The 24,900-nt window shown below is 48.7% G+C and overlaps 9 protein-coding genes across 9 annotated transcripts; 5 read left to right on the top strand and 4 right to left on the bottom strand.

Moving 5' to 3' along the window:
* Positions 1–532: 532 nt before the first annotated feature.
* N0V89_009147 (uncharacterized protein) lies at positions 533–2,109 on the top strand (the record flags this gene model as incomplete). Its single annotated transcript, XM_056217900.1, has 3 exons — positions 533–1,049; positions 1,138–1,404; positions 1,721–2,109. The coding sequence occupies 3 exons, from the start codon at positions 533–535 to the stop codon at positions 2,107–2,109; spliced, it is 1,173 nt and encodes a 390-aa protein (XP_056069456.1).
* Positions 2,110–2,309: 200 nt separating this feature from the next.
* Positions 2,310–3,694, bottom strand: N0V89_009148 (uncharacterized protein; the record flags this gene model as incomplete). The annotated part of the gene is made up of 4 exons (XM_056217901.1): positions 2,310–2,575; positions 2,630–2,714; positions 2,764–3,392; positions 3,496–3,694. The coding sequence occupies 4 exons, from the start codon at positions 3,692–3,694 to the stop codon at positions 2,310–2,312; spliced, it is 1,179 nt and encodes a 392-aa protein (XP_056069457.1).
* A 551-nt stretch (positions 3,695–4,245) lies between these two features.
* Positions 4,246–5,377, top strand: GRP2 (Glycine-rich RNA-binding protein 2, mitochondrial; the record flags this gene model as incomplete). The annotated part of the gene is made up of 3 exons (XM_056217902.1): positions 4,246–4,485; positions 4,584–4,901; positions 4,955–5,377. The coding sequence occupies 3 exons, from the start codon at positions 4,246–4,248 to the stop codon at positions 5,375–5,377; spliced, it is 981 nt and encodes a 326-aa protein (XP_056069458.1).
* A 1,843-nt stretch (positions 5,378–7,220) lies between these two features.
* Positions 7,221–8,524, top strand: N0V89_009150 (uncharacterized protein; the record flags this gene model as incomplete). Its single annotated transcript, XM_056217903.1, has 2 exons — positions 7,221–7,367; positions 7,427–8,524. The coding sequence occupies 2 exons, from the start codon at positions 7,221–7,223 to the stop codon at positions 8,522–8,524; spliced, it is 1,245 nt and encodes a 414-aa protein (XP_056069459.1).
* Positions 8,525–8,742: 218 nt separating this feature from the next.
* N0V89_009151 (uncharacterized protein) lies at positions 8,743–9,524 on the bottom strand (the record flags this gene model as incomplete). Its single annotated transcript, XM_056217904.1, has 2 exons — positions 8,743–9,280; positions 9,337–9,524. 2 exons carry the CDS (start codon positions 9,522–9,524, stop codon positions 8,743–8,745), a joined length of 726 nt encoding a protein of 241 aa, XP_056069460.1.
* Positions 9,525–10,016: 492 nt separating this feature from the next.
* On the top strand, positions 10,017–11,376 carry LSC2 (succinate--CoA ligase beta chain; the record flags this gene model as incomplete). The annotated part of the gene is made up of 4 exons (XM_056217905.1): positions 10,017–10,095; positions 10,146–10,245; positions 10,301–11,186; positions 11,242–11,376. 4 exons carry the CDS (start codon positions 10,017–10,019, stop codon positions 11,374–11,376), a joined length of 1,200 nt encoding a protein of 399 aa, XP_056069461.1.
* Positions 11,377–12,142: 766 nt separating this feature from the next.
* On the bottom strand, positions 12,143–14,174 carry N0V89_009153 (uncharacterized protein; the record flags this gene model as incomplete). The annotated part of the gene is given in 5 exon segments (XM_056217906.1): positions 12,143–13,107; positions 13,127–13,402; positions 13,453–13,790; positions 13,858–13,916; positions 13,968–14,174. 5 exon segments carry the CDS (start codon positions 14,172–14,174, stop codon positions 12,143–12,145), a joined length of 1,845 nt encoding a protein of 614 aa, XP_056069462.1.
* Positions 14,175–15,994: 1,820 nt separating this feature from the next.
* Positions 15,995–17,846, bottom strand: N0V89_009154 (uncharacterized protein; the record flags this gene model as incomplete). The annotated part of the gene is made up of 7 exons (XM_056217907.1): positions 15,995–16,104; positions 16,160–16,722; positions 16,771–16,920; positions 16,968–17,061; positions 17,114–17,224; positions 17,269–17,334; positions 17,393–17,846. The coding sequence occupies 7 exons, from the start codon at positions 17,844–17,846 to the stop codon at positions 15,995–15,997; spliced, it is 1,548 nt and encodes a 515-aa protein (XP_056069463.1).
* Positions 17,847–19,332: 1,486 nt separating this feature from the next.
* On the top strand, positions 19,333–20,753 carry N0V89_009155 (uncharacterized protein; the record flags this gene model as incomplete). The annotated part of the gene is given in 2 exon segments (XM_056217908.1): positions 19,333–19,340; positions 19,355–20,753. The coding sequence occupies 2 exon segments, from the start codon at positions 19,333–19,335 to the stop codon at positions 20,751–20,753; spliced, it is 1,407 nt and encodes a 468-aa protein (XP_056069464.1).
* Positions 20,754–24,900: the final 4,147 nt, after the last annotated feature.

The following is a 24,900-nucleotide window of genomic DNA, read 5'->3' on the forward strand; positions in this document are numbered from 1 at the left end:
AAAGGCTGATTCAATACAATGGAGCATATTTGTGGGGAAAGGACAGGTGCTGCTGCTGGCGTGAAAGCGAAATGTGAAGATAGTGAAAAATGAGAGATGCGCACCTTGAACACTCACGGGCTTGAAAATGAGGTGCTGCATTCCCATTCCGAATCGCCCCATGTGTATCATATGTTGAGCTAAGAGACATGGTAACAGTTGAGGTTGTGTTTCGGAAAGCTCGTAATGGTAATGTTATACTCCCATGGAAGTCGTTCGATAATATTTTGCTAGACTCCTTCAGCTACGAGAGCAGCGCATTTAGATTCACGCTCTGATGTTCCATACACAACCTCGCCCACACGCACAGATCAGTGAATCATACTGAGGTGTGTCCTGAGGTAACATATTCATCCGACCTTCCGGCGTCATTCACCCCGTTGCCCAAGCAATTCGACTGGCAGGTGCCAAGCTCCCCCGTTTGTCGTGACCTTTCAACTTTTCAACTTTTCAATCTCACTGCGGCTTCTTACCGCGACAACGCACGGCCACCATGAAGTCCCAGAGCGAGCCTCTTGCGCGTAAGTATGTACCCTCAGTTTTCGTCAATCCAGCACTCTCCCACCTCCCTTTACCTGCCTTAACCCTGAACCCAAACACCTCAAACTCGGTCATTATGGCCCCGAACCTACCTCCCGGTGCGAGAAAGGCCAACGGCATGGAGGTCAACATATCTGGTTTCTATGGCATACACCCAATCGAGACTGGAGTCGCCTACTGGTACCGCGGACATTACATTTACTCGACTGCCGGAATCCCCGTGGAGCCAGTTCCGTTTGCAACTAAGAAGGGCGTGCACATCGTCGGTACGACTATCGAGACCGCGCCGCCGTTCCGCCTCGGTGGTGTGCCTGGTGACCGATACGAGATCGAAGTTGCTGCATTGCACAGCAGCATGGTACATGCTTGGAAGGAACAAGAGAAAGAGAAGGAAACTGGCGAGGCTGTTGCTTCTGGAGACCAGACAGATGAGATCCAAGGCTTGAAGCCGGCCGATCAAGAAATGAATCGTGAGTCCGAAGTAGCGAGTGAGCCAGCGAAGTGGAGGCTTGCCAGTGACGAGAGATTGTTTACGATGACCGCACTGACCGTACGAAGCCGCACAGAACCGCTTTCGACTCGAGGTCACCAAGAACGAAGCGGGGGGCTACTACAACGATCGGGCTATGTTTCTTGCTCAGTCCGCACCTGGTTCTCAGCATGGAACACCGACACCGTCGCGATCGAACACGCCAATGCAACATGGTACACGGTCTGCATCGATGGCTCCGTTCCGTGCCGTGGCATCTACCTCGAGAATGCAGACATTGTTGGAGCAGGCACCCGTTATCGAGGGACTTCTTGCGCTGCAGGAGAAACATCCGGGTAAGGCTTTCAAATGTACACATGCTGAAGTAGGGCGACTGACAGCTGTAGAACTTCTGAATCCACTGGCAGTCAATTCGTATATCGGCACCCTCAACAATACCGGCTCGCAGCCGTCGTCTCGCCCTCTCTCGCGTGTTCATAGCGGTCTGTCCCTGGCAGAAGGCAACAGCACGCTCGCTCAGCGGCCCTCTCGTCCTGTTTCGCGTGTCCCCAGCGGTCTCTCCCTGGTTTCCCTAGGAGCTGGCAAGTCCAAGGCCCCCTCGAGTAAGCAAAGTTTTCTCGTATTAGCAAAAACGCAAGCTTACCCTCGTAGGTGTCTCCTCGCGTAACACTTCCATCCATAAGGACATTCCCGGCCCATCCATGTTCGACCTTGTCAAGGCCCGTGAGCAGACCGCCAGCCGAGCTGGTCGCACCCGCTCCGACAGCATGAAAGCTGCCAGCCTTGCTCTGAACGTTGCGTTCAATGACTCCAACAGGGACGTCAGCGGAAAGGTAAACAAGAAGAATGAAGACAGCGTCTTGAAATGCTGCATTCACGGTGGAGATTGTGACGGAGTCACCGTTACAACGGAGCATTTGACCTTGAAGAATTTGAAGATTCGGGGCTTCAAAGAGGCGTACCCTGTAGTGATCAATCAAGGTCGGACAATGATCGATTGGTACACGCTGATGAAGGAGGAGTCACACAACGGGAAGTAACTGTTTGTTGATTTTGTCTGTTTGTCTGTTATGATGTTTTGATGTTTGATGTTGAGATCAAAGCTGTTTTCTCCTCTCTCTCGCTCGGCGTAGTAGGTTAAGCTTTAACTCTGGGCCTCCTGGCCACTGGGTCGTCCTCTCCAGGTATCATACCGTACAATATGAAATCGTCCCAATACTCCTAACATGTGTTATACAAATCACTGTTGTCCCGGCCAGAGTGCGTCCGCGACGCTCCGCACGAGTTGTAGCTTCTTCCGCATGTCTTCATATCCCAATGCATTACCTTCAGCGTGGCTTGCGAAACCGCACTGCGGGCTGACACAAAGCTGCTGTAGTGCGTCCTCGTTCGATTGGCCGGTGCCCTTTGCGACGAAATCGGCTGCTTGCTTCACACGGGCTACCATCTCGTCCTTGTTTTCGAGCTCAGGAAACTTAGAAGTCACGACACCCAAAACGGCATTCTCTGCGGAGGATTTAGTAATCATTCAAACACACGATTGAGAAGATTCTGACGTACTGTTCTTGGGGAGGTGCGACAACGGCTCGAAGCCACCGGCGCGAGGCGTGTCATATTCGAGATAGTAGGTGTCGACATTGAGGTCCTATGCAACGTTAGCAAAGAAATTAGTCGTGAGGATTACGCCCGCATACTTGGAAAAGCTTCTTCGCAATCTTGTCGTAGGCGCCTTCGGAAAAGTGGCGGCTGCCAACGTAGTTTCCACGGCACAAGTGGATACCAATGTGCATATCGTCCGGCCTCTCAAAGGCCTTGTTGTAGAATTTGACGTAAGCATCGAACATCTCATCCGCCGTCTTGTCATTATCCTTGTCCGCTGCCCAGCCTTCCAACATAGCCTCGGAGCAAAAGTATGCCAAGTTCGGGTCGTCGATCTGGACGTTCCTGATTCCCTGGCCGTGCAGGAACTTCAACTCGTCCTGGTATGCCTTCGCTACGTCCTCAAAGTACTCCTCGTCGTTTGCGTACACGTCCTTGGGATAGGCTCGGCCAGCTTTGTATCGGAAATGGTACCATGAGGGCGAAATTAATGTGATCTTGATGTTCTTCCATTCGCTTTCCGGCACTAGCTTCTTCATGATGTCGACCTCGCGTTGATTGCTCGAGTGCCCCGGGTGCGAAATCTTGCCCGTGCATACTGTGACTTGGTTCGGAATTTCTTTCGACTCGAAGAACGATTTGACGTCAGGCGCATACGGCCGGAACATATCCTTGTCGTAGCCCTTCAAAATACCGAGTTGCAGCTCCTTCATGCCATTGAGCTCTTCGAAAAAGGTGCCCCAAAACATGTGTCTTTACCATGCTGGTCAGTTACCGCTTTTGGACTTCGCGCTACAAAGAGCATGCAAAATACCTGGTGTATTCACCACTCGAGACAGCGTGGAGTCCTGCATCCTTCTGCAGCTTGATCACTTGCTCAATGAGCTTGTCTTCCAATGGGACTAGCTCCGATGCCGGGGCCTTGCCTGCAGCAACATCGTACCGCTTCTGCACCAGCTCCTGGGGACGGAGCAACGAGCCGACGTGTTCAGCCCTGAAGGGCGGGTTCCTCTTAGCAGCAGACATGGCAGATTGGACAGATGAACGAGACGATTGAACGAGAGATCGCAATGGAGTTTGCGAAGACCCTTTTGCCCCTCATTTATTGCCCCACCACTTCCACCACATTGCCCCGCCGCAGCTACGGGCAAAGATGGTCAGCCTGGCATTCATCCTATGTGGCATGTCAGCAACGGGGACAAGGTCTTTCGCCTTGTGCTAGGACCTCATGCACGTCAGCGTGGGCTACCCGCGTCCACGGGAGCTCTACAAGCGCGGCTCTGCGCCGTGAAGAAGTTGCCACCCGAGACAGTAGCGGATGCTGACGTATGGTTACCACCACTGGCAATAGGCAGTACGGCGGAGATAGATGTTACAGATGTTTGATAAGCATCGAGGAGTTGGGGCTATATCCGAATGTCGCTTCGGTTGCTCTTGCCCCGCAGCTAGTACATAAGGGATGGCGACATCATGTCTACGCTGTCGTTGACGCCGTCTAGGTTTTCTGTAATCAATCCCTCTTCTCTCAACACCCTACAACTGACACCACTCGTCTATTCCCTTTTGCATTCGCAACAATGACCAGAGTCCTGCTCACTGGCGGAAGCGGCTTCATCGCTGCCCATACTTTGGATGTGCTTCTAAAGCGAGGACATTCCGTCGTTACGACGGTGCGCACTCAGGAAAAGGCCGACAAGATCAAGGCAGACAACAAGAGTGCCGTCGACAGCGGCAAGCTTAGTTTCGCCATTGTGCCAGATATTGCGCAGGAAGGCGCGTTCGACCAGGCCGTGATATCAGAGCCTCCGTTCGAGGCCGTGTTGCATACAGCCAGTCCATTCCACTTCAACGTGACAGACGTACAGAAAGTGAGTGCACCCCAGCAACGAGTTAAGCGTTGCAGCTGACCAATTAGGACCTTATTGACCCTGCAGTCATCGGTACCACAGGTATATTGAAGTCGATCAAGAAGTCGGCACCTTCGGTGAAGCGCGTTGTAATAACCTCATCTTTCGCGGCAATCGTCAATCCCAGCAAGGGCAATTGGCCAGGCCATGTCTATTCCGAGGAAGACTGGAATCCTATCACCCAAGATGAGGCGCAAGAGAGTCCACAGGCAGGATACCGAGCTTCAAAGACCTTCGCTGAGAAGGCGGCATGGGAGTTCCTTGAGAAGGAAAAGCCCAACTTCACAATCGCTACAATCAACCCGCCATTAGTCTTTGGCCCAATTGTAAGTGTCCGCATATCAGGCCGGCAGGCACATTCACTGACGCAATACTACAGATTCACGCTCTCGACAGCTTGGACAACCTCAACACGTCGAACCAGCGTATCTTGGCAGCCGCACAAGGCAAGTGGAAAGACGAGATTGCAGCTACCGGCGTGCATATGTGGGTTGACGTGCGAGACGTCGCTGAAGCCCACGTCGCTGCCGCGGAGAAGGATGATGCAGCCAACAAGCGTTTCTTCACATTAGCCGGTCACTTCTCGAACAAGGAGATCGCACAGATTGTCAAGAAGCACTTCCCGCAGTTCAAGGACCTGCCTAGCGACTCTACGCCGGGAGGAGATTATCCGGAGGGTGGATTGAAGAATTACTTCGGTTTTGACAACAAGCGCAGTATCCAAGTATTGGGACTGAAGTATAAGACGTTCGAAGAAAGTATCGTTGATACGGTCAAGTCATTCCAGGCGAAGGGACTATGATGCCTGCGTTGAGTGCGATATTCGAATAGAGCGCAAGTATAGATGCTGTTTCATGGAATGTCACGGAGACGACTATAATCCGATGATTGTCCTATGCAGTCGTCAGCAAAAGCTCAAACTGAATTGAGATATGTGTATGGAGTGAGATGTCTCAGATTGTTGAGCTTGACATGCTTAATTTAAACTTCATCGAAAACTCAGAAGTTATCGTTTGAATAGTGGATCATCATAGGAAGATGCATGAGACGCAGAGATGTACTTACACTGCATATGGGCATAGCATTGAGCTATTGGCCGCCCGCGACAACACTTTTGGCGGTGGCCGAGCAGTTGTGATGGTTAAGGATGGAAGAAGCTCGAGCTTGGATCGCGAAGAAAATGAGCCGCGGAAAAAAGAACGGGCCGGTCGCAGCTGCCCCACCACGCTGTGCCTCGCATTACACACCCACGCCAGCGCAATAGCCCAACGACAACAGCCCGAGCATTTCTCGAATCTTTGAGCGCACGCTCCTTGCACACCACCTGTCACAAGCAATCTCCCTGAATCTCAGACTTGCATCGTCAACATGGCAGCAGGTAAGACGTCACGCGCATACCCCTCCATCCAGGGGCCCCGCGCCTGTAAACACTCATCGCAGTTCGCTCAGTTGGCTGACAATCACCCAGAGTTCCAGACAATTGCCGGTAACCAAACCCGAGACCTCATCCCATGCTTTATGACCCTCTAGGCCTGCCACGAGGCTTCGATTCCGCTGCGACCGCGACGCTAACAGTGTCTGCTAGAGCAATTCGTTGACTTCTACTATGACACCTTCGACAAGAACCGCCCCGCTCTGAAGGCGCTTTACGTATGAGACTTCGTCTTCGGCGATCAGACGAAATCGCTGACACTATATAGCGTCCGCAGTCGATGCTCACGTTCGAGCAAGTTCCTGTCCAGGGTGCGGATGGCATCGTCGAAAAGCTCACGGTACACAACTCGTTGCTGCATACAAATCTCGAGTGCTGACGCATCCAGAATCTCCCTTTCCAACAGGTCATTCACAAGGTTGCCACCAAAGACGCACAACCTTCTGCCGAAGATGGTATCATGGTCATGGTCACCGGTGCTCTGCAGGTGCGAAGATTCACTTTGAGGATACCCTCCCAGCACATATACTTACAGAGGGTTAGGTCGATGGACAGGAGCAGCCGATGAGCTACACTCAGACTTTCCAGCTCAAGAGCGAAGCCGGCAGCTGGTACGTTCTGAACGACATCTTCCGCCTTGTATACCCCGCCGCTTAGGCACCCAGCGACGAATCTCCGCGCGGAACTCGATCGATAGTTTTTCAAGGATCCGGTTGAGACGGTAAGAGTGGCTATGAGAAATGAATACACGCTGGGCGGCACATTGCATGTGGTGGAAAAGGAGTGAGAGTCGCAGCGCTCTCCTGAGATTGGGCATTCTAGTGCTTTTCTTCGCACATTGATAGATTGGACGAATTGAGCTATCACCTTTTGTCAGTTCACGTCCCTTTTCCATGTACGTTTGTTATCCGAAGCGCAGAGCTGTTTTCCGGGAGCGCCAGGTGCGGAAAACGCCGCTCTCGGCGCTCTTGTCGGCATTTCTCCCCGCACCTCCAGCTGTGGATCAAGTCTTATCCGCGCAACACTGCCGAAGCTCCCTGGAGCTCTGCCCATAGCCGCCATGGATCTTGTGCACGGCTACCACCTGTTTTCTTTCGCTCTCGAACCTTGCCTCCAGCGATTGACTCGCGACATTTTCTCTTGTGTTCCGCTCTATTTTCATTCCTCTCGTTAGCGCAATTGGTTTCATCTTGTTGTAGATACGCGCTCCATAATGGCTGGCTTTGTACAGAAAGGTGTCAAAAACATCTTACAAAAGAATCCCCACGATGTCGTCTTTCTTTCTGCCCTTCGAACGCCTGTCACAAGAGCAAAGAAGGGTGGCTTGCGGGACGCATACGACCATGAGCTGCTCGCTGCCGTACGTACCCTTCCTTGCAAACGCTCTTCGTGGTTTCGACCAAATACTCATACCACTAGGTCCTGAAAGCCACCGTTACCAAGTTCCCCAACCTCGATCCCGCGAAAATCAACGATATCTGCATTGGCACCGTCCTGTCCGAACTTGGCGGCTCGAAGGCAGGCCGCATGGCTGCCAACCACGTCGGCATTCCCACCACCACATCCTTCAGCACTGCGAACCGCGCCTGCGCATCCGGTCTGACTGCCATAACACACATTGCGAATGCGATCGCCGTTGGACAGATTGACGTCGGCATTGGTGGCGGCATGGAGAGCATGACGCGCAACTACGGCAGCAGGGCTATCCCCACAGAGCTATGGCAAGAAATGAAAGAATCTCCAGTAAAGGAGGCAAGAGATTGTATCATGAGCATGGGCATCACTGCTGAGAACGTTGCGGAAAGATATGGCGTGAATCGCGCAGACCAGGACGCGTTCGCCACTGAGTCCCACAAGCGCGCGGCTAAGGCGAGGGAGTCCGGCTTGTTTGAGAAGGAGATTGTGCCGGTCACTACGAGATGGATTGATCCTGAGGTGCCGGAGAGCGAAAAAGCGGTCACGATTACCCAAGACGATGGCATTCGGCCGACGACTACCGTCGAGAAATTGAGCGCGATGAAACCAGCATTCAAGAGTGACGGTACCAGTACGGCGGGAAACAGCAGTCAGGTGTCAGATGGTGCTTCTGCCGCGCTTATGATGCGCCGCTCGACTGCCGCGGAGCTTGGACTTACATCGCACATCATTGGCAAGTTCGCGGGCTCGCAGGTAGTTGGGTGCGCGCCAGATGAGATGGGTGTTGGGCCAGCGCTGGCTATCCCGGCATTGCTGGAGTACACTGGCGTGAAGAAGGAAGAGGTGGATATCTGGGAGATCAATGAGGCGTTTGCGAGCCAAGCGTTGTACTGCATCAGGAAATTGGGACTAGAGAACAACATGGACAGGATAAACCCCAATGGCGGAGCTATTGCGTTGGGACACCCGCTGGGAGCGACCAGCGGAAGGATGTTGGCTACATTGTTACACGAGATGGCGAGGTCGGACAAGCAAGTTGGTGTATTGAGCAAGTGCATTGGAACGGGAATGGGTATGGCGAGCTTGATAGTCCGGGAGTAGAGCTGGCAAATCTGTAAATAAGTTGAATCGAAAGGTATTCATTGGCCAAAGACGATGCACGCCAACAGAGATGTAGCACAGCACGCCGCGGGTGTAAAGGATGTCAAGCGACACACCTATAAAGAGGTATCTTCGGCTACATTGGGTATCATTCTGTCTTGTATGTCTATCCATCACGCACGGGCAAGCAAGGTCAGTCGTCTATCTTCTCATTGGCGTCATTTCGCATTCTTCTTCCTCTTCTTCTTGGCCTTCTCGCCGAGAATCTCATCCAGGTAACTCTTTGGCTTGGCCTTCGGTGGCCGTGAAAGTGGCACATCCTTTTTATTGTTTTCGAAGTTCTCCTCAGCAAGCTCGTCATCGGGCCCGTTCACCTTGGTTACGTCTTTCTCGACTATATCCTGTGGCTGTTCGTTGATCTTCAGTTTCTTTGATCGGACACTCAACGCCCTTGATTCCTCGTCCTCGTCGTCACTTTCTTCTTGCTTAGCCGACAATGGCTTGGCTTGTCTCTGACGCTTAGATCTGAACGAAGATGCTCGTCCCTCCTCTTCGTCGCTTTCCACCTTGGTTGGGTCAGGCTTAACAGGTTTTGGTGGCTTGACCGGCGCAGCGTGTTTCTGTTTCGCAGCCAAGTGCGCCTTGGCAGCTTTCTTGCCTATCAGATTCTCGAGTAACTTCTCGTGTGAGGTTGGTATGCGGTTGGTGAAGCTGCCATCTTGCACGTCCTTGGGCACTATCGCCCCGAGCCCGAACCTACACTTACCGTCAGCCTGATGACATGCAAGCTTTGTTTGACTCGGGATACACACCCTTCGTCATCTCCATCTCCCCTCAGATCCGCAATGCTGGCCTGCTCAACATGTTTATCATCATGTGATTCTGGTACTGCAGACGCACTGCTTCCAAATAGCGATGCAAAGTGCTCTTGCTGGAATTTTGCGAGGCCTACAGCAATCTTATTCGACAAGACTTCGCCTTCATTGTTACGTTTCGACATCTTTGCGCATCGGCGGAGGACTTGATCAATTTCCGGCCGAGAGTTGATGCTCGATATGGAGCGCGACTTTTTCTGGCGGTAACACCCGAAAAGTCTTGGAGCGTCCGTGCGCAGTCCTCCGCAACTGCTGGATAGATCCGAAGCTGCAACTCCATCAGCTTCATCCAACCCCTTTGCCCTTATCCTCACATTCCTTGGTGTTCAGTAAATCGGACGCCATGTATAACCTCGCCCGCTGCCGGCCGCTCACGAGCGCTCTGCGCGCTGCTGCTGTACGTTATTCCAGGGTGCCTGCGGAGCTCTCCAAGCCTGTGACGCGCAGGTGCATCGCAATTGAGGATGGATGCTAACTAGGAGCAGAAGACTTCATCAAGACCGTCGGTTGCACAGCAAAGCAGATTCTTGTCGATACACGAATACAGGTCCGCGAGCCTGCTGGAATCGGTACGGAAACACGGTATATCTGGCAGTAAAGCATGGCGCTAACGGGCGATGCAGTATGGCATTGGCGTACCCAAGGGCGGTGTCGCGACGACGGCAGCGGAAGCTGAGAAGGTCGCGACAGAGATTGGTATGCCGCTACACGGATGCGTTCGATTGCCCAGGACTAATTGAAGGCAGGCGGAGAAGATGCGGTCATTAAGGCACAGGTCCTTGCTGGTGGTCGAGGAAAAGGAACCTTCGACAATGGCTTCAAGGGCGGTGTCAGGGTCGTCTACTCGTACGGAACTTTACCGGCGCGATGCGCAAGAACCAGCGCTGACAGCATTGTACAGGCCTCGCGAAGCCGCCATCCTCGCCGACCAGATGATCGGCCACAAGCTCATCACCAAGCAGACTGGAGCCGCCGGCCGGCTCTGCAACGCCGTCTACATCGTTGAGCGCAAGTTTGCCCGCCGAGAGTTCTACCTCGCCATCCTCATGGATCGCGCCTCGCAAGGCCCCGTAATCGTTGCTTCGTCGCAGGGTGGTATGGACATTGAGACCGTGGCCAAGGAGCACCCCGAGGCTATCATCACCACGAACATCAACATCCACGAGGGTGTCACCGACGACATCGCGCGCAACATTGCTAACGAGCTCGGTTTCTCGGAGCAGTGCATTGAGGAGGCGAAGGACACCATCCAGAACCTGTACAAGGTTTTCATGGAAAAGGATGCGACTCAGATCGAGATCAACCCTCTCTCGGAGACCACCGATCACCGTGTCCTTGCTATGGATGCTAAGCTGAACTTCGACGACAACGCTGATTTCCGCCAGAAGGAGGTCTTCGAGTGGAGAGACGTCACCCAGGAGGACCCTGATGAGGTCAAGGCTGCTACTTCTGGTCTCAACTTTATCAAGCTTGATGGTGACATCGGCTGCCTTGTCAACGGTGCCGGTCTTGCCATGGCCACCATGGACATCATCAAGCTCAACGGTGGTTCGCCAGCCAACTTCCTGGACGTAGGTGGAGGTGCCACTCCTGAGGCCATTAAGGCGGCTTTCGAGCTCATCACCTCCGACCCCAAGGTCACCGCTATCTTTGTCAACATTTTCGGTGGTATTGTGCGCTGCGATGCTATTGCCAAGGGTCTGATCTCCGTCGTCGAGACCATGAACCTGAGGATACCCATCATTGCGCGGTTGCAGGGCACCAACGGCGAGCAGGCACACAAACTGGTAAGTCATCCGTGCATTCTTATGGCCAAGGAACAGCTAGCTAACAATGACTTAGATCAACGAGTCCGGCCTCAAAATCTTCTCCATTGACGACCTCCAAGCCGCTGCTGAGAAGTCTGTTCAATTTTCCAAGGTGGTCAAGATGGCGCGTGACATCGACGTTGGTGTCGAGTTCACCCTCGGTATCTAAGCCCACCTCATTTCACCAGTCTTTTTTCGGTCGAAACTTCCTCCACAGACCGATGCTCGCTGACTTGTGTTTCCTTCGGCTGTGTTATCAGACCAATGACGCCGCCTTGACTCCTCTATGAGGGTAAATAGACATTGGGATGGATAGGAGATGTGACAGTGTTTCAGATGTCACGATTGTATTATTTCTGATACTATAGTACCCATGTGCGCTGTTTTTGTATCTACTGCGTAATGCATGAAGAGCGGGTTCATTGTCGATGCCTCCTTTTGCCGTTCCGGATGTGAAAGTGCTGACGCCCAAAGTGTTTGATGATATAGCAGTGTGTTATTGAAAGTATGTCTTTGAGTCAAATCCAAGATACATAACAAACAAGATGCTCTCGCTCAATCGGAGTGATTATGAAGCAGTGAGGTCATCTGACCTCACGGCTCACGATATCCGCTGCTGTAGACTAATTGGGGTCGCATGCGCCGGAATATACTCCGAAGCAAGCCACAGCCGCGAAGAGGCCGGAATCTACTGTGATCTCGGGCTCGGAAGGCTTTGTTACCGTCTCCGCTGCGTGTCTCCGCTGCAGCAGGAGGTTTTCGTATCTGTTGCTACACGCTATGAGAGTGCAGTCCTCACACAGCCAGGAAGGCGTTGACAGACCGGAGAGTATTCAATTGTCAGACGTAGGAACACTTCTTACTCCAATCAAGACGCGATGTGAGATCAAAATGCTGTACATATTGCTACATGAACGAAGTTCTAAAAGAACAGCTTACACCGCTTCGCCCTCCTTCTCCCTTCCCTCGCCTTGCAGCTCGCCCTTCAAATTCTGTAGCCTCTTCGCCACGTTCATACTCAGATACTTCTCGAAGTTGGGGCTCAGAGCACTGAAGATGATCAACAGCACGCCAAACGGAATCGTCGCATAAAACACAATCCTGAAGCTCTCCAGGTACGCCTTTTGCGTGGCTGCGCCCGTGGCAGCAATGATCTCAGGCGTAATCCCAGGAACGGCGGTGAAGTTACCAGCGGTGATTCCAGCGAAGAGCTGCGGGAGGGAAGAGGTAGGCAGGCCTGCATTCGTGGCGGCAGGAGCGACGAAAGCGGGCAGATAAGTAGCGACCTTGTTCTGCAGGATGGACACGTAGACTGTCTGCGCGACGGCACCGCCAATAGCACGGATAGAACCAAGTACACCGGTCGCAAGACCGATGTCCTGGGATTCCCAGAGGAGCGTCACACCCGGGAAGGAAATGTTGTCGATCCATCCTATGACGAAGGTTGCTAACACGCCGAGCGTAATGAAGGTTGCATACGCATCTGGTTGCAGTCCGGCCTCGCCAGCCAAGAACGCAGTACCCATTATGGAGAGGATAACGAGCTGCCACTTGACCTTGGGGAGGTACGATAGCGCGAAACCTCCAAACATCTGGCCGAGCAAGATACCGCCTCCGACGACCGAAGACGCCCAGCCGATTTTGATGACGTCGGTTGTGTAGATGGTGCCGAGAATGGTCGGCCAGAGAATAGTCAGGGCGTAGTACACCATTGCACCCACACAAGCAACCATGACGATGGCGACATATTCGAGTTTCTTGAAGAGACGTGGCGGCATGATTGCCTGGCCTTTGAAGACGTATTGTTCGTACAGAGCAAAAGCAACGAGCGTAGCAGCTCCTAGAATAATGGTGCAGAGAACGGCAGCTTCAAATTGATTAGCACGGTGGTACTCTAGATCTGAAAATCGAAGGCTTACCGGATTTCCACGGGTACGTGGTTCCTCCCCAGCTCAGGCCAATCAAGAAGAGTACCGTGCCGGCAATGAAGAGGAAGATTCCCACAAAGTCCAGTTCTTTGAACTGCTGCCATTTCGTCTTTCCGGAGACGTGAAGCTGGTCGTAGGACGGAGGGTGATAGAGGAATTGATACAGGATGATGGTGATGCCAGACAGAATGATCCCCAGATAGTACGACCAGCGCCACCCAGCTGCAGTCTTCAAGATGAACGTGCGAGCAATGATCGGTCCGAAAACTGGTTATTGTTAGCACATGTCCCATGGATGTAGCGTGGTCTAGTCCTACCAGCAAACGGCATGGAGGAGAAGAAGACCAATGCGACGATTGGTCCTCTGTGCTTGTTTGGCACCAGCTCTCCGAGAACGATGCCAAAGGAAAGCTGTCCTGCAGCCGCAATTCCATTCATCAGATTCGCGCCGACGAGAGTATCGATGTTCTTTGCGGTGCCGCCAACAATGCATCCAAGAAGTCCTAGTACGTTCGTGCCCACGACCATCCACTTGCGGCCGAAGATGTCTGACAAGCGGCCGACAAGCAGAAAGCCAATCGCCGAACCAATAGTCCAAATGGTTGCGACCCAATTCAAATTTTCGGAAGGGCCGATGTCTTCGTTGATCAGTGCACTGCGATCATGTCAGAATGAGATGTCTTGAGCGTCATAAAGATATGTTGAACGGAAGAACAACGTACAGCGTATTCGCAGGCAACACCCATCCGAGATAGGCGCAAATACTTCCAGAGCACACTGCCTGTCCAAGTGTTAGTAGTTGAACTGTGATCGAACTTGCTGCGAAACATACAATGACGGTGCCAATGAATTGGACACTCCAGAAGTATCCCTTTGGCATCTCTTCGAAAGCTCCTCCGATGGCGTGGGCATCGACAAGATCCACGTGCCCATCAGCGTGTACTTTCTTCACGACATGCACATCTTCGATGTGGTTAGAATCAGACTCATTTTTTCCAATCGATTCTGCCATCACGGCTGCGGCCTTGTCCTCGGCCATGTAACGCGAAGATGGTCTCAAGCCGATAAGAGAATTGCGAGTTGGGGTTTTCGATAAAGGCCCGACTCAGTGCAAAAGCACATGAAATCGACAGAGTTTGCAAACTGCAATACGATTACCTCTCGCTGAACGAGGGCGTATTGGAAGAGGAAAGGTCGTCGTTGCTGCAGACATGATCCTTCTCGGCGACCCGTGGTGTTTATACGGACGATTGATGCTCCGTTTTGCTCGGGACTCGTCAACCGCAAGCGCAGGCGAAGACAAAGCCACCCGGCGATTCCAGGTTCCAGATCGCGGGGTGCTGTCCACCCAGGCCGGAGTGAATCCGGGGCAGGCTGGGGTAATCCGATGCGGGGCGCCCCCTAGTGTCCGTCTCGAGGCACTAGTGCGTAACCTTGGGTGCGGATTAGGATCGCCGAAGACACGCGGTGACGGTAGTTAACTTGTTTGAGCTGTAAGTACGATATGATGCTTACTCTGACAGCTTTACCTGTGGGCGGTCGAGACCGTGACGACTCACGGTTTGCATCTTCCACGTGGTGCACGACTCAGGAGCTCGACGAGACTCAAATCGGATGATCTTTAGCTCCTACACTCAGATTGGCTTGTGTAAGACAATTCATGATTGAACAATGAGATAAATGGTGGTCGGTGGATGGTGCGTGCGAAGATTTTAATCAATGGCGTGGTCCTTGATGTTGAAAGGTCAGGTTGAAAAGTCATACGCATCTCGAATCGATCGACCTCTGCTCATGGAACAGCGATTTCAAACGTATACAAACAAGAAGCAGCCCGCCGTTGCTGTAGCGTACTTAGAGACGGCCAGAGGTGGAAGGCAGCAGCTGTCACTACTGTGGTGAAGTCTGTGCATGGTGCGCCAGATGAGCAGAACTCGAAGGGCCTGAAATGAGTTCGATAGTGTGACCAACAACTAGGGTGGCCATGACCAGCATCTTCAATTGAAGTCCAGACCGTCCCAGGAGACAGGCTACCGGTTCGGTTCCCGCTCGGGAGATATCCTGCTGCAAGCCCCCACATGCGAGTGGCCTTCGTAGGTTACAGCTGGCCCAGTACTGTGCAGGGTGTATATGACTATTGTCGTGTCGAGGAGAATTAGCGCTTCAGTATCGCGATTGATCTTCAATAGCTGTACGTCCGCTTTGCTAGGTCCTACGCTTCTTGCTGCCTAACAATTAGTCCTCGGCCATCACCAGCGAACCGACGACAACAGAACTACGGTCCGTCATAAGAGGGCGATTGAAGGCAGAATACTTCCAACGAGCGGCAGTCATCATCTTGATTGTATGCATGAGTCTGCATGTACGCAAAGCCTTAAAGGGTATCGGTGGTTGGATGAGCAGCGGTAGCGGGAGCGGAAAGTGCAGTTCAGGTTCAAGAATGGCGAGAAATGGCGCGCTCCGGCAGCTCCGATAGATTCGCAAATTCGCAAGCCCGAAGACCGGAATCAATGATGAGTGAACGTTAGATGAAGACAATTGAAGGTGAGTGCGTGTTAAATTCACGAGTCAGACGAAGGCTGGCGAAGCTCCTTCAAGCACGTCGGCTGACACGAGTAGCATTGGCCTGGACCGCTTTCGGCTGACAGCGTAAGTGTTGTAATTCGATCGTCGACGGTATCATCAAAAGCTCGCTTTTGGTGTCGCATGAGAGCAGTGAGCGCACGGGTAACGTTAGCCTATCGAAGCCGAGATTGCTGAGCACAATTTTGTCAATACGAACGGCTCGAATGCATCAGCTCGCACAATAATGAACTTGCATTCTGATAATTAAAGTTATGTTTGAACCGCAATGATGAACGATCATAGAGGCTTAGCTCCCTTCGGAAGCCTCACCTTGAAGACAAGGACTTGCGTATCAATATTGAAGCCTGAAGCATCAACGTACTTGTTCTTCCCCGAGTTGATGTATCCTTGATGATCCAGGTCAGTAACTCATTCGTTATTTGGAAAAGGAGAAGCACTAACCATTCTGCGTGATGAAGTCGTTGTCCGAGACCGAGATCAAGTAGTACTCGTCCCCATCACCTTTCGTTCTGAATTTTCCGTCCACCGGGAGGAGCGCAAAGCTTTCCCACTTCTCATTGAGCAAAGTCGCATCCTGCTCGCCCCCGTTGTGTACTCCGAATCGATTGAGTTGGTCGTTGTTATTGAAGGATAGCCATGGACAATATTGCGCGGGAATAACATCAGCATTGAGCACGCCCTTAGAGCTGGCAATGGCGCCTCCTATGGCATCGTTCGTTGCACTTTTGATGTTCGTGGCTTTTGAGATGTCGAAGACATCCGCATTGCGATAGATGGATTCAGTGCTGTCCTGGCCGCGGCCAGAACCCGAGTCACGAGCGAGCACGAGGAACTGGTCATCAGAGATAAAGTGAATCTCTGACTGCCCAGCGACCTTATCGGTTGGGAGAACAGGCAACGGAACCACGTATTCGGCATCATACTCTGCCTTTTTGCCTTTCAAGCGATACTTGAGTAGGCGAGCATAGCGGCGGTTCTTAGACTTCGAACCTCCCTCCTGGATCCTGGAATACAGTTAGTAATGTTTCTCCATTATTTTTGGGTTCACTAACGCGGCGCTCTGAAGTAGCGAGTACAGGTACTTGCCATCGGGAGATGCAGTCAAACCCTCGAGTCCTTGGTTGTTACCACGACCGCTGTCCGGATCCTCAGGAGTGACGAGGAAATCCGGGTCATAGATTGGTGGTGAAGCGGCATTGAAGCTGCCTGATATTAGAAACGGGACAAAGAGCCAGGGTTTCAAACCAACCTCTCGGTGCCGTTGCGGATAGGAATCAACGCATCATTAGGGCGGATGGCATTGATCATCTTGCCCCGCTTGTCGAACTGATAGATGTACGGTCCTAAGATCAGTTGGTCAAACAGATCGATGATTCCCATTTTAGTGTCACGTACCATACTCGTCGCTGATCCAGAATGACCCGTCGTCACCTAGTACCAGACCCTCCGTATCTATAGCGATGCGTTTGCCACCTGGGCCCGCGCCACCGAAACCATCACCAGTGTCTTCTATTGTTAGCATTGATTTGAACATGCAGGCGCTTGCTTACAAGTTGCGACGGGGAGGTCGGGAAACCCAGGGTACGACCCATGCCCTGTTGGGTCCGCGTCCAGACCTATGAAAGAACTTTAGTGATGACAAGACAACGCAACTGGGTGGGGTAATGCTCGTACCGGTGGTCGGCTTGCCGTCTGGACCAGTGAGCAGCAGAGTATCCAGGTACTTCATGTGGAAGTTTGGGGATGCAGGTTTCTCCTTGGTGGCAGTGACGATGTCGAAAGAGATGCTGAATTTGTGTATCCGCGACTGGGTGTTCTGGGTCCCTTGGGTGTTCCATCCTCTGTCAGGGAGGCCCCAAAGAATGCCTTCGTAGGCTTCCTTCTTTCCCGACTTCTTCTTCCACGATTTCTTGTCCAGCGCAATGGCGCTCCCAATGCCCCCTATAGTATCTCCGAATCTATCACGAGCATCACTAGGCAACGTGCCCCAGCCCGCGAGCTCCTCGTAGATGTACTTGCTTCCATTGCAGTCGGTTTCATTGACAGACGGCGTGGCGTAGCTTGTGGGAGACGCAGCAATGCCGCCCAGCTGCAGCACGGCGAGCAGACCAAGAGATTTGGTCAACATGTCGAAAGCGATGTGGTCGTGTGCTCGCTCGTCGCAAGCAGCAGCTACCTATACTAATACCTTGCAGAAGGGCACCCGAATACCAGGAACACGAACGATCCGTCGCGTGCACGTTACTATTACGGGACAAGCAGGGATACACGTGCTGGGGTGTCTGGCCCTCGAATGGGAAGCTGCAATGTTGCTTTTGCCATCGCCGTCGGCAATTCCGTTGGGGCTGGAATTGGCGGTCTTTCCGGACATTGGAGGCGTTCCCCCGCGCGTGTCGCTGCGCAAAGGGCTGCTGCAAGGTACGAAGAAACACTTGCGCCGGAGCCTCACTGACGTGATGGATGCGAAGATCGGAGCGCACGAGGGTGTGAGGGCGCTTCTGAGTCGCTGAAGGTTGGTTTGCGAGGCGTCCCACTAGCCTCGTGGGGCAGGTCCGCGGACTTCTACCCTTTACACATTACGAACTACCTTTATATTCAGAAACCCCACTCACTTACAGCTGTGGACTAACAGATGGCAATACGAGAGCTTGAAGTACCAGAAGATCCTATGCGATTGACCTGGACCATGCCATCAAGACCAGTGGCACCCCGCATGGTTTCCCTTCGCTCCGACGCCTTCTAAAAACCCGATTTATCATACCGTTGGCGCGATTGTCGGGGTTGGAAAGCTAGGTATGTTGAGACTGTAACGACTCTGATAGCAAGCGGTCGCCTATAAACTCGAAAGCTTTATGCATACGATATCCGAGGCGACGTACCCTGACATGACGGGCTACAATTCACACTACCTGTACCGAGAGCTTAGCTGTTATTTTATCGATCGATCCTAAAGAAGACCAAAGCTCCTCGCAGGTTGTAGCATTCGTAACTGACTCTCTGCATTTGGTCGATGGGCGACTGCCTCTCTTCGCGCTCCGATGATGTGTGACGGGCTAACAACATGTCTTGCTTCTTCCCGAAAAACCTTTCTGCGCCTGCTAAACGACGAGTAGAGCAGGCTTGATTGTAATACGCAACAGGAGCACTTTCCGTCGGTGCGCGGTCCTTCCCAGCCAGCAAAGGCGCTTTTCGGGCAAGAGGCACGCATTTTGCAGATATCGTCCGCTTGGGGTTGTCCCAGACACTTCGACATACCATCTTTCCGTCCTTACTCAACGCAAGACCATCCTTACCTACAACTACCGAGCCGCGTGCTTTCACGACGCTTCGGGGCTTGCCCCTTCCTACACAACTTAGAAAACCTCTGAAACACCGATCCCCGTTCGCTGTACGAGAAGTGTTGCCTTCGGGCCCTCACGATCCATGTTTATCGCTGAACCATCTTGAAGAATATCTACTTCCGTGTTTCGATCCACGAGCACATCAAGACGCGAACCAATCGGACGAGATACGACAAAAGTCATACGAACTGGGCGATTGTCCCACAGACGACTTGGACAGATCGACGAGCGACGTGATGCTAGGCTCTGATGCAGAGACACAGTCAAAAAGCCATGCAGAGGTACAGCGTTCCAGACAAGCCTCACTTCCGACCGTGCTGTCAGCACCGTTTGATTTCAACTCTCATCCTATCTTGTCAGAACAAGTACCAGGAGAAGCCCACTGCGACAGGCAAAAAGCGCCGCTCAAGTCGAGCTTGAAGTATATGTCGAAGAGCGCTGCAGAAACACCTGCCGAACCTGCGACGGACCCCAGCAATGCGGCAGAGCACCATAGAGTATCCCAATCATTGCGGCGTGTCAAGACTGTTGACTTCAAGGAAGCTGAAGCCACGCAAATTCGAACACTTCCATTGTCAAAACCTTGGTTAAGTGACACCATCGTCAACGCTTTCCACGAAGACAAAGACAAGAGCCAGGGCAGTCTAAGTGCCAAAAGTCGATGTGCCATCAGAGGGGAACCTTCATGTTCACGCCTAGGAACCAAAGGGAGACCTGCCGATCCAGCCGTGACAAAGACGGATGTACACGTTGTAACCCGCGCGCCGGCTTGCGAATTCGACGTCCTGCCACACGAACTAGATATTGTCACTGCAACCCCAACTATGCAGATCGTACAGTCGCGCGACAGTTGTTACGAAATCGTATGGGATGACGTTCCAGCTGAGGACAAACAACGAGGGCATCGCAGGAGTTCTGTGGCAAGCTTGGCTCTTCGAACAGCCAGTTCGGCGACTAAAGACGACTTGGAGCGGGTTAATTCGAAGCTCTTCGAATGGGATTGGGGCCGAGGTCCTGATTTAGAATCTTTCGCCCCCCAGATCGTCGTATTCCCCGATGATCAAGGCCACGCTCATGGCTTGACTTCTACGACAGATGGGGATGAAGATGCTTCAATGAGAGCACCGCCAAACAACCAGAGGACGAGCGACGCACTGTCTAGTCTACCTTCAACGCCCGCTACAGCCCGGCCATCGAGACCACCATCACAAGACGAGCCAGGACCGGTAGGGGAGCTGGAAGCTGACGATTTGAACGATAGCGATGAAGGCACTGTAGCAGCGTTGATTGTCCCAGATCCTGAAGCTAGACCAGCAAGCTTGCCTACATTGCACAACGATTCCAAGAAACCGCTGGAGGATCGCCGGTTCTCCAATATTGATGATTCTGAGGTGAGGTTTCGAGGCCATCGCGACTCAGTTACTATGGCCCGCGCTCGACTCCTAGCCAACGGAAGGGTATCTCCCGAAATCCTCGAAGTACGAAAGTACGGTACAATGGCAAAGAGGCGGATGCACGCTATGAACCGTGGCAATTCCGAGGAAGAGACCGCAGAAGCCAACATTGCTACCCGGGAGCCAGCCCGCTCTCACGAACCCGCCTGCTTAGCATCTTCTTCTCCGATAGCCGGGCTAGGCTCTTCCAGCCCGATAATGAGTCGTAACAGCGGTGTGCTTTGGGGTTTTCATGGATAGCTCAGGTCAGTCACAGAGCAATAGCCTTGAATGAAGGGCCGTTATATCCGTATGGAGGATTGAAAAATGACGCCTCTGGCCTGCGAGAACACAAGGCCTTATTCGAATAAATATTGCAGATTGGGAAAATGTAGGCGGGATACCGAAGTTGTGACCGGCTTGCCTCTGATGACATGCCGTACTGTTTCTTCCATGCTCATTCACAGGGCTCTGGTCCCAGTCGGTAGATTATATGCTTTCAAAGATGGGGCCTGTTGCGGAAAGATTTGATGAATGCTTGTTGGGAGGCAATTGCGACGGTTCAGGAAGCAAGGCCTGCATTGTTGATGATGGGATTCGATCAGTCCGTTTCCCCCTGTTCGATGTGGACGGGTTTTAGGATCGAGTGTAGGACAATGCTGTGTCCTTGACGAGCTGTGCGAGCGTTGTGAGACGGAGTCTAGATCATCGGTGGTCGGTGTGAGACTATGGTGAACTGGTATCTATTGTATGAGTGATGAGGCTAACTAGCTAGTGTGCCGGAGCCTCTACATAGGACCCATGCCAAGACCCATGTCCCGTGACAGTCGGTAGCGTGGTTGGTCCGACTCCGACCGTGTCCAACCCCACGAAAGTTGCGCGTGCATGTTCGCCCAGCCTATACCCAATGTCTGAAAGATTTGAATGGCGAAGGTATTGTTCCTCATCTACGCGATGCATTACCGACTGCATGACTGTAGCTCGGCACTAGTTCCAGTATGTTGGTGTACTAAACAAATATGTTGTCTGTAGAGACTGTTGAAGTGGTAGGCCAAAAACGTACAGGAAAACATGAAGTTGAGTGTAAGAGTGATGAATTGGTCAGGCTCGGCAGAGCCTCTATATAGGGCTAGTGCCTAGGGCGGCACCTGCCAGCTGGTACAGAACGCCTTCCGCCAACAGTCCTCCTAGCTAGTAGTGTTAGCGTGAATGTAGATTAAGTATATAGGCATAAGTATATAATCTATAGGTCCACTATAGTCCTTAATTAACACCATAATTACTATAAGAACCGCTAATTAGCGGACTAGTTAGAAAAGTGCTTTTAGGAGTAATTAATTAGTAAGTAAGTAGTTAAAATACGCGGTTTAGACAGCGTCTAATTAAGTAATAATTAATATTAGTAAGTAACCTATAAGGTAATTAATTAATTATAATTAATTAATTAATTAGACAATTAATTAATTAATTTAATTAATTAATTAATTATTAATATTAATTACCATTAGTAATTTATAACTTTAGGTCCATAAGTAGCAGTAACAGCAACGCCTTAGTATAGATATTAGTAAGATTATCTTTAGAGGTAATATATTTAATTATAAACTTACTACTAGTATACCTATAGCGTATAAAGTAATAGTAGACGTTAATATACTTTAACTAGGCACTAATTTTAGAGTCTTAAATAAGTAATAATATAGCCTAGTTATTAACTAAGAGTCTATAGTAATAGTGGTGGTAATTACTTATAACGGGGCCTCTAGGACTCTGTCACTAGCCGTGGCCCTATTAGGGTTCTGGTGAGAGATAAGTAGCGTATAGGGTTATATAGATTACGTAGAGTATAAACGTTAATTAATCACTACTATAAGAGTGTGTTGCTAAAGACTTAAGAGTAATCTTCTATAAGGAAACTAGATATAGAGAACTATATTATAGATTAATAATAAAGGCTTACCCTATAGTAATCCGTTATCTCTATATACTGCTATCTAATAGTGGCTCTGTAGGCTCTACCTATAGATCCTATAGATCCTATAGATCTAGGCTCTGTGGCTCTATTCTACAGATCTACAGATCTAATCACGTGACTTTCTTATATGCCCATATTGTGCTTAGTATCTAACCTATAATCGTATTCTTCCCCTATATAATCCGATTAGTCACTGCTGTTATTAACGTAATACCCGTAATTCTGTTGCGGCGTAGCAGCCGTAATAATATATTACTTATAAAGTTACTACTATACTTTAGATTTATAGATATAGGGAGATAATTACACTTAATATACTAAATAGGTCTAGATATAATATTATATTAGAATTACCCTAGTTAAGAAAGTATAACCTATATATTAATTAGGGTTTAAGAACGCTATTCTTAGAATACTATAAATATATACTATAAGCTAAGCCTATATAATAATAGAGATTAATAGTAGATAAGAGTGTTATTAATAATATAAACTTATAATAGAAAGTTAAAAAATAGAATTTACCCTTAGTAGATACTAGTAGAAACTACTAGGTTATAAAGTATAAAAAGAAGAAAGAAAGTATACTTTTAGAAGTACTAAGAGAGTATAAAGTATAGATATATATATTTATAGAAAAGGAAGAAAAAGTAAACCTACTAGAATATTAACCCTAGAATTATATAATTAACCTAGAAAAAGGGAAGACGCCACCCTTTAGACTACTATATAATAAGATAGGAGAAGAACTCTATAAAGAATATAAATTTATTAAAATAAACCTAGTAAAAGGATATATTAGACTATTAAAGTTACTAGTAGTAAGTCCTTTTATATTTATTAAAAAGAAAGATAGATTAGATAGACTATATATTAACTACTAAGTAATTAATAATATAATAATTAAGAATAGATACCTATTACCTAATATTTTAGAGCTTAGAGATAGACTCTTATAAGTAAAAATCTTTATAATAATATACTTAAGAGACGAATACCACCTAATTAGAATAAAGAAAGGTAAAGAATAAAAGATAGTATTTTAATTATACTATAGACTCTTTAAGTACCTAGTAATACCTTTTAGACTTACTAATATACTAGTAACCTTTTAAGCACTTATTAATAATATACTTTATAAATATTTAGATATATTTATTATTATATATATAGATAATATTTTTATCTTTTTAAGAATAAATCTAACTATACTAAGTATATATAGATAGTACTAAAAGTACTAAATAAGGTATACTTAAGAATTAAACTTAAGAAATACTAATTTAATATTAAATAACTTAAATTTCTTAGATATATTATTACTACTAAAGAAATTAAGATAGCACTAAGTAAAGTAGAGAGTATTAGAAATTAGTCTATACTAAAAATAGTAAAAAATATCTAAGAATTCTTAGAATTCTATAGATTTAATTAATAGTTTATTAAGAATTACGTAAAAGTTATAATACTATTAATAAATTTTACTAGAAAGGATACGCCTTTTAGATAGATAAATAAGTATAGAATATTATTCTAACTTCTTAAAATAGTATATATTATAGAACTAGTTCTTATTTATTTTAGAAGTAATAAACTACTATAATTTAAAACTAACGTAAGTAATCTTATACTAGGAGTATATATAAAGTAAGAATAAAATAGTAAATAGTACCTAATAGCCTACTATTTATGCAAATTTAATAATATAGAAATATAATATAACGTATATAATAAGGAACTCTATACTATTATAAAAGCCTTAAAACACTAGAGAATATACGCTCTTAGCTATTTAATACTAGAAATCTATATAGATTATAAAAACCTACTAAGGTTTATAATAATAAAAGAACTAATATTATAATAATAAAGATAGTTATAGACTACTAGATAGTATAAGTTTAAAATTATCTATATAGTAGGAAAAGAAAATAGGTAAGTAGATATACTTAGTAGATAAAGTAATCTAGTAAAAAGAAAGGTTAAGACCTTCTTAATAATTTTTTATAAGACTAGAGATAGATCTCTTAAATTAATAGTAGAACTTAGTTAACTTTTAGTTATAAACTAAGAAGTACTAAAATAACTATAAATAGAGATTATTAAATAATACTATAATAACCCTATATACGGACACCTAGGTATTACGAAAATAATAAAACTTATATAATAAAATTATATATTTAGAGAAATAAAGGAAGCTATAACTAGATATATCTAAAAGTATATAGAATACTAAAGGAATAAATATAGTATATATCTTAAGTATAGAGAAATATAACTAATTAGAATACTAATAATACCTTTTAAAGATATTACTATAGACTTTATTATAGAAATACTAGACTTAATTAACCTAGCCACGAAAACCTTATATAATAGTATTTTAGTAATTATATATTAATTTATAAGCTATATTAAATTAATCCTATA

Source organism: Didymosphaeria variabile, assembly GCF_027946475.1.
Source record: "Didymosphaeria variabile strain IMI 356815 chromosome Unknown scaffold_6, whole genome shotgun sequence".
Lineage (NCBI taxonomy): Eukaryota > Fungi > Ascomycota > Dothideomycetes > Pleosporales > Didymosphaeriaceae > Didymosphaeria > Didymosphaeria variabile.